At 39.3% G+C, this 14,653-nt stretch overlaps 1 protein-coding gene and 1 pseudogene across 2 annotated transcripts in view; both read right to left on the bottom strand.

Moving 5' to 3' along the window:
• The window catches only part of LOC132225132 (vascular endothelial growth factor receptor kdr-like), a 388,352-nt gene that overhangs the window by 219,007 nt on the left and 154,692 nt on the right, over nucleotides 1–14,653 (bottom strand). For both annotated transcript variants that reach the window (XM_059680383.1, XM_059680382.1), the window contains exons 6-8: nucleotides 12,963–13,122; nucleotides 12,052–12,188; nucleotides 11,515–11,692 (exon numbers count right to left, since the gene is read on the bottom strand). In XM_059680383.1, the coding sequence (XP_059536366.1) occupies nucleotides 11,515–11,692; nucleotides 12,052–12,188; nucleotides 12,963–13,122 (475 nt within the window). The remainder of the gene's footprint in view (nucleotides 1–11,514; nucleotides 11,693–12,051; nucleotides 12,189–12,962; nucleotides 13,123–14,653) is intronic.
• Nucleotides 419–2,451, bottom strand: LOC132223359 (apoptosis-inducing factor 1, mitochondrial-like; annotated as a pseudogene).

Below are 14,653 nucleotides of genomic sequence, written 5' to 3'. Positions count from 1 at the left end.
TTCCAAATCTTAGCTATTATAAATTGTACTGCTATGAACATAGGGGTTACATATATCCTTTCTGATTGGTGTTTCTGATTTCTTGGGATATATTCCTAGAAGTGGGATTACTAGGTCAAATGGGAGTTCCATTTTTAATTTTTTGAGGAAACTCCATACTGTTCTCCACAGTGGCTGACCCAGTCTACAGTCCCACCAGCAGTGCACAAGGGTTCCTTTTTCTCCACATCCTTGCCAGCACTTGTCATTTGTTGATTTGTTGATGGTAGCCATTTTGACAGGTATGAGATGGTACCTCATTGTCGTTTTGATTTGCATCTCTGAGATGCATATATTCTTTATGATTAATGTTTTGGGCTTCTTTGGATATATTCCCAGAAGTGGGATCACTAGGTCAAATGTAAGTTATACATATATATTTTAGAAGAATCAGGTTTTATTTAGTGATGTGAACATTAAAAATATGCCTACATCGCTGAAATATTCACAAGGGACATGATCATTCACACTCATACACACGGAGGAATAAAAAAATGCTCCTTTAGTCATCCAAACTGCTGTCAGGGACAGCAAAGTGCTTGCTTATTCCACTGGGGGGCTTCAGTCTTCATGAATGTTGAATATTTTAGCTACTTCATTTAGATCTTCATGTTGCTCACCGTCCTTAATGATCTTCCTTGCTATCGGCCTTCAGTTGAAGATGTTCCACAGCACAATCCCCACCACCACTTTGTCCCTGAGGTAGAAGATAACACCTTTCCCATAGTCCTCCCCTTCAACAGGGACCTGGAGGACCCCAGGGTTGCTTGCAAGAACAGGGATTTCTGTGGCTTCTGACTCTGTCTCACTCTCTGATCGAATACCAGTCCCTGACTGCTCTGTGGCAGATTTCGGGTTATCTTGTGCAGATGCTTTTGCAAAGACACCAACCGTGGGCAAACTACTATCCACAAGATCAATAGCTTCATAGCCAACATCAGGGCCCAAACTGCTCTAGAACATTGATTGATGCCAGTATGGCTTAGCAGCTCCAGTCATATTTTCTCCAGCCAATCTTCCGCTCACAATAGCATGATCATGGTGCTCTACCCACCTCCTACCCAATTTTATACCGTAGAAGCATGCAGCATCTCCTGCCACCCAGATGTTAGAGCGTGCTTGGAGCTCTGCATTTACCTGGAAGCCACCAAAATCTGAGTCTACTTCTAGTCCACCAGTCTTACCCAACTCAACATTGGGCTCTAAGCCCACAGCTGCAACTATGTGGTCAGTTTCTACCTTCCGGCCATCTTTCAGCTTGATGAGTAACCTGCCACCGCTGACTCCAACTGATTGCACAATGGCATTGGGCAGCACCTTCACCCCCTCTCGTCTGACTTTTTCCATGGTCCAATTGCTGAGGTATTCAGGGAGGACCTTTCCCATATTTCCTTTCTCAGGGAAGAGCTGAATCACTTTGGTGCCTGAGGCTTGAGCTTTTCTGCCAAGAGCACAGGCCAGTTCACTACCAAGGAAGTCCCCACTGATAATCATAATCGACTTGACTTCCAGGGAAATCTTCTCTAAGGTTCTAAAGTCTCCAATCTTTCTGAAAAGCGTTGTTCTATTCTTCACCTCTGCTCCAGCCCTATCAATGGCAGACAGAGTTCTTAGAGTGCCTCCTGTTGCAATCAAGCACTTTTCATAGGTTATTTGAGAGCCATCATTAAGTTTCACCATGTTGCCTCTCACATCTACATGTACTACCTTCTTCTCAGTGAGGACAGCCACACCACCATTCTCAATGTGAGGCAGGTCCTGAGCAGAGACATAGAAAGAAGGTGGCTGGAAATATATGCTTCTCTCTTTTCCATTCCACTGCCTGGATCGCAGTGTCTTTGTGACATTTGGATCATCTGAAAACCACAGTTCTTTTGAAAGAGGAGGTCGCATGTATGGCAGCTCAGGATCTTCAGATACAATCAGTACCCTGGCCCCAGGATCCCGAGCCCTGATGGATCTGGCTGCAGCGAAAGCAGCAGTGCCTCCACCAATGAGCAGGAATGGAACATGACTTGGTACCCTGACTTGAGCAACTGGCTCTCCTTCTGGAGCAGATAATGCGGCCCTCTTCTGTTTCTCTTCTGGTGTCAGCCCTGATCCTGAAATTCTTTCATTATATCTTTTTTTTGTCACTTTTTATAAGCTTGTAGGCATAATAAACTCCTGCCCCAGTGACTGTTGCTCCTACAATTAAAAAGTATACTAGTCTGCTGCCATCTTTCCCAGAAGCACCTGCGGACGCTAGTGATCTAGAAGGGGATCCTAGGTGATGACACTGCACAACTGGAAGCCGGTTCCTTTGCCTCGGGCCTCGGATGCACAAAAGTCCGCACCAAGGGAGCCAGCTTCTGCTTCAAAGCACCTGCTGCCAGGCTTCCACACCGGTACATTTTGGCAGCTGCTACTCAGGACCTCCTCCTTCCTTTCTTCTCTCGCACTGACAGGTCAAACACCCTGGGCCCCGGCCCACTCCCCCCCCTTCCCCCCCCCCCCCCCCCGCTTCGCTTCGCGCACACTGTAAGTTATATTTTAATTTTTTGAGCAAACTCCATACTGTTTTCCATAATGGCTGCACCAGTCTGCATTCCCACCAGCAGTGTACTAGGGTCCCCTTTCCTCTACATCCTTGTCAGTGCTTGTTATCTGTTGATTTATTGATGGTAGCCATTCTGGCAGGTGTGTGGTGATATCTCATTATAGTTTTAATTTGCATCTCTCTGATGTTTAGTGAAGTTGGGCATTTTTTCATATGGCTATGTTCTCTTTGGAGAGGTGCTTATTCACATTATCTCACTTATGGGTGTTTGGGTTTAAATTTGGGTCATAAAATATCTACAGTATAAAATTGAATTTGTCAGATGTGTTTTGTATGACTTGAGATTTGTTTTGTATATTGTTTTTGTCTGAGTTCTGTCTCATTATCAAAAAAAAGGATTGAAACTTTTAAGAGTTTAGGAATTAAGTTAAGATTTAAAAAGTTATATAATTCTAGTGAATTTTCAATCTAAATCTAGTTAGAAAAGAGGATTAATTCTGCATTTTCAACTGAATGTGATAAGCAAGTTATCTTTTATATCTGATAAAAGGCTTAAGCGGCCACCATCTTGGGCCACATGGCACATGATGTTCCTGGGGGCCACCATCTTGAAACAGCAAAGGCCCGCCCCTCCCTTTGAATTAGCCAATCGCAAAAGGAATGTTTGCTTACTGAGGCAGAATGGAATTTCAGGGGTGGAATTAAAGGCGGAGTTTTGGGCCTTGGGGATGGGGTGGCATGCATGCCTCTCGGATTTATTTACTATGTTTTTTCAATGAAGATGCTTATTCTGATTGCTTAATAAATTAGCTTTTAAAATATCATCAAGGTCTCATATAATTTCAGTTATATGACAGATCAATGTTTTAAGCAGTCGACTTTAGTAAAAGCTGACAATAAAAGTTTAAATTCTTAAAAGTTGCAGATATAAACATTCTTTAAAGGTACAGAATAAACTGAAGAATATTATTCAGGCATTAAATCTAATTATTAATAGCATTCACCATGTATACTAAAGGAAAGTTATTTAATGTGACTACCTTACCTAGCAGGATTAAATGTCTTAAATTCTCTGATGGTGACCACAGCTTTGCAGGGAGAAAATGGGCAGGCAATAAGCGTGTTCTTCCAGCAGTTTCTCTGACATTCAAGGTATATCATAAAAAGTCAATGGCCAGATTGAAAATAATTAACTCTATGGTCAAGACTAAATTCTTTAATGTTAAGAACTGGTTTGAGTTTTTAATAATCTTTAAATTGGATATATTTGATGGCTTTTCCGAATGTAATACTTCAAGAATGTAACTGAAGGACAGATTTTGTGACACCTCAAAGGGCCCTGGGGTAATACAAAAAAAAAGATTTATTCCTTCTCCCTAAAAAGAAATAACTAAATTAGACCAATGAATATACTTGAGATTGCATGAAGAAACTCTGCCAAATGAATTTAAAAAAATAATTAATTAATAACAATGTTCTATTTAAATGCATATGCCTTGAATGTCATGAAAGTTACTATTAAGTGTATGCACAGACCCACAAAGTCATTTTTCTAATTTCTTAACTCACATGTAACAGCAATTTGCATCTAAAAGGTATAAATGCCAAGGGGTTTGAAGTCATCTAGAAAACCCTGTCTTCCTTAAACTAAGGACAATTAAAAGTTAATGATCTATATTTTCTCTCCTTAAACAAAGGTTAAATACCTTATGTCAACGTACTCAAAGGGACTGGTAGCAGAAATCCAATTAATGTTATTTACTGTCCACAAAGACAAGTAAAATTAAAATATAAACCTCATTTCAAATTAATTTAAATTGGTTAATTGAAATAAATAAATATTCAAGAAAACTTAATTGTACTGTACAGGAAACTGTTCCTGAAGTATTAACTAAAATTCTTATTGATGGTTCAAAAATTGCTTAACATGTTATGTATCCAAAGCAGTCATATTTCTATACAAGAAATTAAATCTAAAGTTATCAAGACTGCATTAAAATTTTTTTCAAAAGCCTCTTTATATTATTTTAATACAAAATAGGGGCATAGTAGAATAATCTCATGTAAGAATATTATATTAAGCCTATATTATTTTAAAATTGTTACTTTACAATTAGTTTTCACTTGTAATACCAGTGAATGTGCACTGGTGTCAAGGTGGGCCAAAAGGAAAATGCTCTGGTTAAATGAAAGAATCTCAAATCTAAATTATAGGAAATTCCCTCTTAACATTTGGTCAAGGATATGCTTATATATTTCCAGAAAATTTCTCTAAGCCCATGTGGATTCCTGCAAGAAATAGTAACTTCAACATGGATCCGAGGGAAGAACTGGCCAGGTTAAAGAGGAGACTGCACCTGGAGCCATGCCTTATAGCTGCAGGTAATCAACTTCCCCAGCTGTAAATAGCAGTGGTCCAAGCAACTCACTGAAGATAAGAAGTGGGAGGAGGACGAAATGGACAGCGAAGAGCCCAGAAGTAACCTGGAGCCCAGGAACACCTGAGGACATCCTTCTTGCCATGCTAGCAGTAATCAGCTGTACAGTAATGCTACCAGGGGCGAATGGGGAGGTATTTTGGACTTATGTTCCTGACCCACCATGGGTAAGACCCCTTAAGTGGGCTGATTGTCCAACTAATATAGTCACCAATGATACCCAAAGCCTTGGTCATCCAGGAGGACCACAGGTGGGGCAAGGAAGTATATGGGCAAAGTATAATTTTACACAGGTAAAGAATATTACATTAAGCCTAAATTATTTTAAAATTGTTACTTTACAATTGATTTTCACTTGTAATACCAGTGAATGTGCACTGAATCCCTTTTATATGACACTAAATCAAACCAGTGTTCCCTTGTGTGTAAAATTAAGGAGAGGTTTTTGGCCAGCTTGGACCCCAAAGGATGGGGAAGAAAAAGCTCAAATACGTTTATTATCTCTACTTGTTCCAGGGAGAGGTGCAGAAAATGTAAATGTGCTAAAACATCCCCCAACTAAGCCATTATGTAAAAAGTCTTATGAATGGTACCCCACCGAGGAAGAAATTAATTGGCAAGACTGTTATAGTAATTATCCTACCACCAGCAAACTTAATAACAATTTTTTCTTTGTGGACTGGAGCCCTTATGGGTCTTTATATAGTAACAATCGCACCCTAAAATGGAAAGGGGACACATCCTATCTATATGTTGAAGCAAATCACTCCATCTCATGGCATGGAGGAGAATTTGTTGGGCCTCAATTGCAACATGACAATCAGCCCCTACAAAGTACGCAATGGAAATTAGCTGCTGCACTTGCACCTATTAAATGGAATAGTTTTAATTATAGCTCAAATAATTCCATTTTTGCTTTACAAGGAACTTTCAATAAGACAGTGCTTGCTATTGCCTGTGTGTTTGATTCATTTGTACTCCTCTCAGGCCCCATCCAGGTGCACCTTAATGTTAGAAGCCATCTGTATGAGGTGCCATGCACAGGTTGCACTTTATCCCATTGTATTAATTCTACATTTCAAAAGAAGTTCCTCGTGATTTTAAAACAAGCAGCTTTTGCTGGGGTTCCCACCAACTTAACTGAGCCTTGGGAATCTCACCAAACCTACCAACTGTTGCATGATCTAGTAAAAATCTTAAAAAGACAAAAAAGATTTCTTGGAATGTTAATTGCATAAATCTTTTCCAAAAAAGATTTCTTGGAATGTTAATTGCATAAATCTTTTCCCTAGTAACCTTACTTACTTCTGTGGGCATTGCTGCTTCATCAATGGTACAGACTGTTTAAACCTCTCAGTTTGTACAACAAGTCAAGAAAAATGTAACTAAGACCCTGTCTATACAGAAAAGAATCCACAGCCAGTTTGAGATAGAATTATCGGCACTAAAGTCTACAGTCCTGTGGATGGGTGATAAAATCCATGTCCTAGAGCAAAGAATATCTTTGCAGTGTCATTATAATTTCTCCAAGATTTGTGTTACCCCTGTTCCCTATAATAGTACCCTGCACCCTTGGGAATCAATAAAAATTCATCTTCTTAGTGCTTTGGGGAAAGGTAACACAACCCTTGATATTTTAGAATTATAACAGCATATTGTACAATTATCCCAGGCAAACTTACAAACCAATTCCCTTAATGCCTGGCAGCAATTTATAGAGGACTTGAAAGAGTTTAACCCCTTTCACTGGATATCATTGCATTTATCTCTCAGCATAACCACTATTGTTTGTCTCATTCTTGTTCTCATATGTTTACTTATAGTCTGCAGATGTGGAATGAAGAGTCTTAAAAGGACTCAAACCCTTCAGGCAGCATTCACTTATCAAGATTTATTAAGGAAAAGTAACAGGGAAGAGAGCCTAGCACATAATTAATCATTGCCTTTATGGTACTAGGAGCTCCCCTAGAGCTAAAAACAGACAATGGGGAGGAGAAACCAAGATGGCCGCATAGGTAAACACCGGAAATTGCTGCCTCCCACAGCAACTTCAAAAATACAACGAAAAGACAAAATGGACATAATCCAGAACTACAGAAAGGCTGGCTGAGTGGAAATTCTACAACTAGAAGGAAAGAGAAAAGCACACTGAGACTCAGAGGAGCTGCGGAAGTAAAGTGCAGAGGTACAGAGGCGCACGCGGCAAGGGCTGGCAACTGAGGACCCGGCTGTCTTTTTGAATTGGAAGGGAGTCACAAGCTCCCAACTGCTCTGAACTCCAGTTCTAGGAAGTCTCTGGGGACCCAGGACTCATACGGGGAGAAACTGGGCTGTCTAGCAGCAGGCAGAACTTGGAACTTGAGGGCGGCTTTCCCTCAGAGGTGCTTGCAGCAATTACCAGGACACTGAGACTCAGGGCCCCTTAGGGCAGGGCTGAGGATCAGCCATAGCTGCTTGCTCCGCCCTGTTGATTCCCTGAAACCCCATCCCACCCAGGCTGCTGCAGAGACTTTTGCATATGAATGCCCTGGCCCTTTCCAATCTGAAAATTACATAACAAATTGCAGCTGGGACGGACAGACACAGAACTTCCAAGAGAAGGCCCAAGGCCCCACAGCAGCTTGCATTGCTTCACAGCTGGGCCTCATCTGGGCACCTCCAAACCCCCAAAAAGGAAGGGGAATCTGCAGTTCTCTTCATAGCTCCTGCTGGGTAGTCTCAGGCAGAGTCTAAATTAGCACCTCCTTAGATCCAAGAGCCAGTGTACTCAGTGGTCAGAGCAGGACCATCCAGACTACAATTCTTCAGATCCATAAGGGACACACTCAGGGGGCAGACCCAGTGAGCACCAAAGCCCCACTGAAGCAAGTCTTGCTCCAGAAGGGTGTCTTCAGCACAGAAGTTCTCCCACTGAAGACAGCTGATTCTCACTGCCAATTGGCCTGGAGGTCAATTCCTCCCAGTGATAACTACAACAATCAAGGCTTAACTACAACAAGACTACAACAAGACTGTGCACAGAGCCCACAAAGGGGTGCACCAAGAGTGTCCACCTCAGGTAATTGGGGAGGCTGAGCCACTGGGCCCTATAGGACACCTAGCACACAAAGCCACTCTACCAACACAAGGAAGCATAAAAAATGCGGAGACAAAGAAACAGGTCACAAATGACAGAAATAGAGGAAAGCAAACAACTGGATATAGAGTTCAAAACCACGGTTATAAGGTTTTTCAAGAATTTTATGGAAACCGCCAATAAATTTAGTGAGACCCTGGAGGATATGAGAAAAGACCAACTAGAAATTAAGCATACACTGACTGAAATAAAGAATAATATACAGAGATACAACAGCAGACAAGAGGATCCCAAGAATCAAGTCAAAGATTTGAATACCAAGAAGTGGAAAACACACAACCGGAAAAGCAAAAAGAAAAAAGAATCCAAAAATATGAAGATAGTGTAAGGAGCCTCTGGGACAACTTCAAGCATACCAACATCAGAATTATAGGGGTGCCAGAAGAAGAGAGAGGGCAAGATATTGAAAACCTATTTGAAGAAATAATGACAGAAAACTTCCCCTACCTAGTGAAAGAAATAGACTTACAAGTCCAGGAAGCGCAGAGAACCCCAAACAAAAGGAATCCAAAGAGGACCACACCAAGACACATCATAATTAAAATGCCAAGAGCAAAAGACAAAGAGAGAATCTTAAAAGCAGCAAGAGAAAGAAAGTCAGTTACCTACAAGGGAGTACCCATACGACTGTCAGCTGATTTCTAAACAGAAACTATGCAGGCCAAAAGAGAGTGGCAAGAAATATTCAAAGTGATGAATAGCAAGAACCTACAACCAAGATTACTTTATCCAGCAAAGCTATCATTCAGAATTGAAGGTCAGAAAAAGAGCTTCACAGATAAGAATAAGCTAAAGGAGTTCATTACCACCAAACCAGCATTATATGAAATGCTGAAAGGTATTCTTTAAGAAGAGGAAGAAGAAAAAGGTAAAGATAAAAATTATGAACAGCAAATACATATCTGTTAACAAGTGAATCTAAAAATCAAGTGAATAAAATATCTGATGAACAGAGTAAACTGGTGAATATAATAGAACCAGGGGCATGGAAAGGGAGTGGACTGACAATTCTTGGGGGGAAAGGGGTGTGGGGGTGCAGGAAGAGACTGGACAAAAATCATACATCTATGGATGAGGACAGTGGGAGGGGTAAGGGCAGAGGGTGGGGTGGGAACTGGGTGGAGGAGAGCTACGGGGGAAAAAAAGAGGAACAACTGTAATAATCTGAACAATAAAGATTTAATTTTAAAAAAAGTAAAAAAAATAACCTCTTAAATGTATTTTACACTTGGAGGAGATTGTACAGAAATCGTCTTATTTGCATTTTCACTAAATGACTAAACATTTTAGCCATTATGCATATGCTAAAAGTACAAATAATTTGATTTTGATTTATACCTTTTTTTAAAGGTGAGTATATCCATTTTTCATTCATGAAAATCTTAGGCAAAGAAGTATTACAAAAGAGAAAACAACCCAAAACTCTCAAAATAAATAAATAAATAAATAAATAAATAAATAAATAAATAAACAGACAATGGATCCACGTACGCTAATTCTGTTTTCAGTACTTTTGTCAACAATATCAAATTTGTCATAAAACTAGTATCCCTTATACTTCTCAAGCAATAATGAAGTAAACCAATTGTACTATTAAAATGCAATTATTAAAACAGAAAGGGGGAGACAGATGTTATGTGTCACCTCAAATATAAACTCAGTCATGATCTTTATATTTTAAAATTTTTTGCTTTATATTTTAAATTTTTTGAATTGCGATGCAGAGGATTGTACAGCAGCTGGAAGGCATCAGGCCTCCTGTACAATAGCCTCCGCCAAGTTAGCCTGGTTGAAGAAAGCAAAAACCAGACAAAAGTTTTATCAGATTCAATAATAATGTGGGGAAGAAGTTGTGTTTTGTATCTTTCCAGAAGGAACAGCTCAGCCAATCTGGATGCCAGAGCATTACGTGCGTCACTATGATGGACCCAGAGAAGCTGCTTGTCCCATCGTTCGAGGGACTGAAAGTTGCCCTGATGACAGCGATGCAGAAGAGGAAAACAAAAACTACGTAAAAGACTGAGGTGTCAACATAGGGTCAGCTGAAGAAGTTAACAACTAAAGCCAGCGGAGGTGGAAGTTACAGCCTCAACCATGTTTCTGGATATGCTAACATTGGTTAGCTGCCAGTCTTCTATAAGACCTTGCACAGCCAAGTCTAAGGACTCTGAGTAAATATACAACAGCAGCAAAAGAGACTTTCAGTTAGTAGCTAAAAATGTTAACATAGCTATAGTTTGATTTCTCTCTTGTTGTGTTTGCATTGATATTGTTTTTTTATTAGTTTTATTTAGTCAAAGTTTTGTTTTTGATATTAAGTTTTATTTTTAACTTTAGTTGCTTAAATATAAAAATCGGGGGAGATATGGAGGGCTGCTGACTAGCACATTCGGGATTTTTTTAGATATCATCAACTGAACTCAGGATGGAGGCAGAGCCATGCCCTGGAGGCGGTCCTAGTCAAGAGGCTAGGACGCCACTCAGTCTGACTTTCCTGCCCAGGTGCTAAGGGGGGAGGGTCCTATTATGTTGCCAGGAACTCCAGGCCCACCCAGATGTGATGTAACTTCCTGTTACTTTGAGTATAAATAAACTTCCCACCATGTGGGAGGGGCTCTGTTCATCTATCAGAGGGCAGATGCCACACCCAGGCCCAGCTTTCCCTCTATGTCTGTCTCAGTCTTGTTTTATTCATTTTTCCTTAAACCTCGTCATGTTCTACACAAGAATTCATCAACCCCCATGTTCTCTCTCTCTGCGCTCGCCACGAGAAGAGAGACCTCTCCCCCCCCACCCCCCCGCCCCATAGTAGGTTAAGCTGATGTTCATTTAATTATTTTCACTAGGAAATCTATAGTCACATTGATATCAGAAAAACAAGCCAGAAGCAACCTCAAACATTATATTATAATGATGCAAAAAATGATGATGATGATAGATGAGAAAAAAATGAAGCCCAGGGAGGTGCAACAAGTTATCCAAGATCACACAAAAAATTGGCAAAAAATGATAGAAGATTCAAGAACCTAGTCTTTACATGGACCAAAATACTAATGAGCTACTTCACCTTAAGTTCCTAAAACATACATCTGTAACTAGCCAACAGGTTGTAAAAGTATGTAAGTTAAATCACAATGCTCTCTAGCATACAATCCCCATGCCAGAGTGAAAGAACAGAGAAGGAGCTGCCTGACATTTGCTAGCTTTTCTGATTTAAGCACCAAAGCATTTGGACTATAAGATTTAGAGACTATAATACTGGAAAAAAATGAAGATGTATCTGAGTGATTTCTTATATATAGTGGGAAAAGAGTAGGCAGGCCAGTTTTCAGGGAAGAGTCAGGAGTAAAAGTATTACGTACTGTACACTATGATGGTGATGTTGGCTTGCAGGGCAGTATTGTTTTCTTCCCTGCAAATGTACAAACCATTGTCTTCCATAGTTACATTCCAAATGGTCAAGTTACTATAACTCTTGTACACAGGGGATCCTTGGTACAATTTTCTTTTAATTTCACAACACCTGGGTGTTGTCTTGGACTGTGGGGTGAGAAAAAAAAAGAGAATAATTTCACTTGAGATTATTGAGCACTCCTAGGTACCTAACTTGTCACAGCTCAACAGAAAGCCAAAGAAAATCCCTATGGCAACATGACACTTTTCCTGCACTTCTATTACATTACATACATAACTAATGAACCATGATGTGGTGAAAAATGAAATGCAAGTCCCTTACAAGAGTGGCTTCCTTAAATGCAGAAGCTGCTTATAATTCAACTTCGTTGACTTTCTTAGCACTTTGCCTAGTTCTTGACCCAAAGTAGGAACTGAGTGAGAATGGCAAAGAGAAAGGATGTGGGTGGATTTGTGAAGAGTTAGAGCAGGGATACTGTCCTTACATCTTGCCGATTGAATACCCAGTTCAGTTTGATTCGTCCATTGAATGTGGTCTCTGCAACACATTGCAGGAAAAGGGTATCTCCTATGAGAAGTTTCTGGTGGTTGTATCTGATGGAGATATTTTCTCTCTTGGTTTCTGGAAAATATATCAGATGGCATAATACTGACAAAGAAGGCAAGAGACAAAAATCTGGATTATGGAGTACTTCTTAGAATTCTCAATTTCTCATTCCTTTTCTTATATGGAAATGTAGACTCAAAACCAAACCAGAAGATTCCATGATTCAGAAACTACTGGATAAGATTTTATATAAATTATATCAAGAGGCTTGGTGGTGGTGTCAAGGCTTATCTTCCTAGTTCCTGAGGTTTTTCAATGAAAAGAATTCTGCAATCCTGCTTAGGAAATCATATACACAGTTTAATAAACTCTCCATCAGAAAGTTTTTCCTCCTACTGATCTAAAGCCATTAAGCCCCTCTGTGGCTAATTCTGCTACATTTCTGAATTCTCTGAGCAAAGGGTCTTCCCTGGATTAGAAACCTGTTTTCACTTCTATACAAGAGCAGCATTAATATAAAGTTCCAAGATGTCATTGTTTAGCCACGATATGTACCATCATTTCATAGTTTGGCAAGGATAAACTTATAAAAGCTAAGTATCTATTGTTAGACACTGATAAACCATTGATTTTATGGATCTATTGAGCAGGCAGCTGAAAACAGTAACAGAACTTAGTCTGGGCTTTTTCTACTGAGATACATACAGTTCTTAAAATAAAAGCTTAGAATCACTAGTTATTAAATAATATGGAAGAGATTATAGCTGAAGTAAGGTTTATACAAATAGGAAGTGATTACCAGGAGCAGTAGGATCCCATTTCCTAACCTAAAAACGTAAGATCACATACCCAGACGCTGTGGGAGATAGAATGACTTGTGTGTCTTCCCATTAACTTCGGCAATACACTGGAGCATGGTGCTGTAGAAGTGGTAAGAGGGTCGGGTCACAATGAAGCCTTTCCTGGGATTCCAGTTTTGGCTTCCATAGGAAAATGTGGCAGAGTGTAACTATGGGGCAAAAAAGGAGGACATAGGAACACATACATGTAAAGTTCTGGCCAGTCATCAGTATCATACCCAAACTATCTGCTCTGAAGCCACCGAGAGGAGTGGCTTGCCCTCCCACTCACCCACCCAAGTTTCCTCAGAACTGAGTCTGTGCTGGTTAACCTTTGTTTTCTTCTCAGAGATTAGCACAGTGATGGGCTCAGAGTAGATACTCAATAAATAATAATTATAGTAATAAACACTTACCAAACACTTACTATGTGCCAGGCACTGTATTAGCTCATTTAATCTTTATAACTCTATGAGATAGGTATTAATGTTACTCTCATTTTACAGATGAAGTTCATAGGGGACACCTTGCTAAACTGATTGCTTATTATTGGTTTGAATATTAAGGCTTATAGCTCTTCTATTGGATATATTTAGAGCCAAAAAGGCTATGCTAAGATTCATTGGGCCTCCTTTTTAAGATATGTGAGAGAATCGCAGCTGTCAGGTTCCACATCTTCTCATGAGGGCCCCTGATATTTACGTACATTCTGTTACTGTAGGTGGCTCTTTCTGCCTCAAGTAAGGAAGGGCATATGAAAAAAGACTTTAAGGAACTTAATGGCCCACATGAAGTCCATTTGTAGCTTGTACTTTCATTCATTTAATCAAATATTTAATATTTAATAGTATCTATTCTGTGCTAGGCAATAGGGATCCAGCTGCAAACAGCACAAACTGAGTTCTTACTCTCAGCTAGTGTGTTTCTAAACAGATCTGGATTACTAAATCTTCTTTTGATTGATATAAAAGCAATATATACCAATTGTGAACGTTTTTTTAAAATACTGGAGAAAATAAATAAAAAATAATAGTGATGACCTATAACCCAGAAATAGCCACTAGGAATAATAAAACATATTTACTTACAGTCTTTTATCTATGTATGTATATATTGTTACATAGCTGTACTTATAAAGTATATACAATGTATCCTGTTTTTTTCCTATTTTACATTATATAATTAGCATGTTCTCATATTATTAAAAACTCTTCATAAACAATTTTAATGACTGTATAATATTGGTATTCTAATATTTATTTAACCATTCTTTTGTTAGATATTTATGTTGTAATAATTTTTGTTTTATTTAAAACAATGTGACAATGAATATCTTTACGTTTCAATCTTTGCTTATTCACTGGACAAGATCCTTAGATGAACAACTACTGGATCAAAGTGTACAGACATTTTCCAAGCACTTGATATATTTTACCAAAGTCCATCACAGCAGAATATACTAATTTATATCCACTGGTATATGAGAATGGACTCTATATTTTAAGGAGGATATTTACAAATTGAAGCATGGTCAGAGGAAGATGATAAAAACTATTAAGGTTTTGGAAGCCTTGTGATATAAGGAATCGTTTAAGAAACAGGACATTTTTAGTGGGACAAAAGAAACACTTGAGGATGGAAAGTGGTAGGTGGAGTTAGTGATTGGTTGGGGATGCAGAGGCTCTTTCCTAGTATTTGAAG

This window comes from Myotis daubentonii, chromosome X, assembly GCF_963259705.1.
Source record: "Myotis daubentonii chromosome X, mMyoDau2.1, whole genome shotgun sequence".
Taxonomy (NCBI): Eukaryota; Metazoa; Chordata; class Mammalia; order Chiroptera; family Vespertilionidae; genus Myotis; species Myotis daubentonii.
Note: the sequence above shows the minus strand (reverse complement) of the source record. Positions and strands in the feature narration are given on the sequence as shown.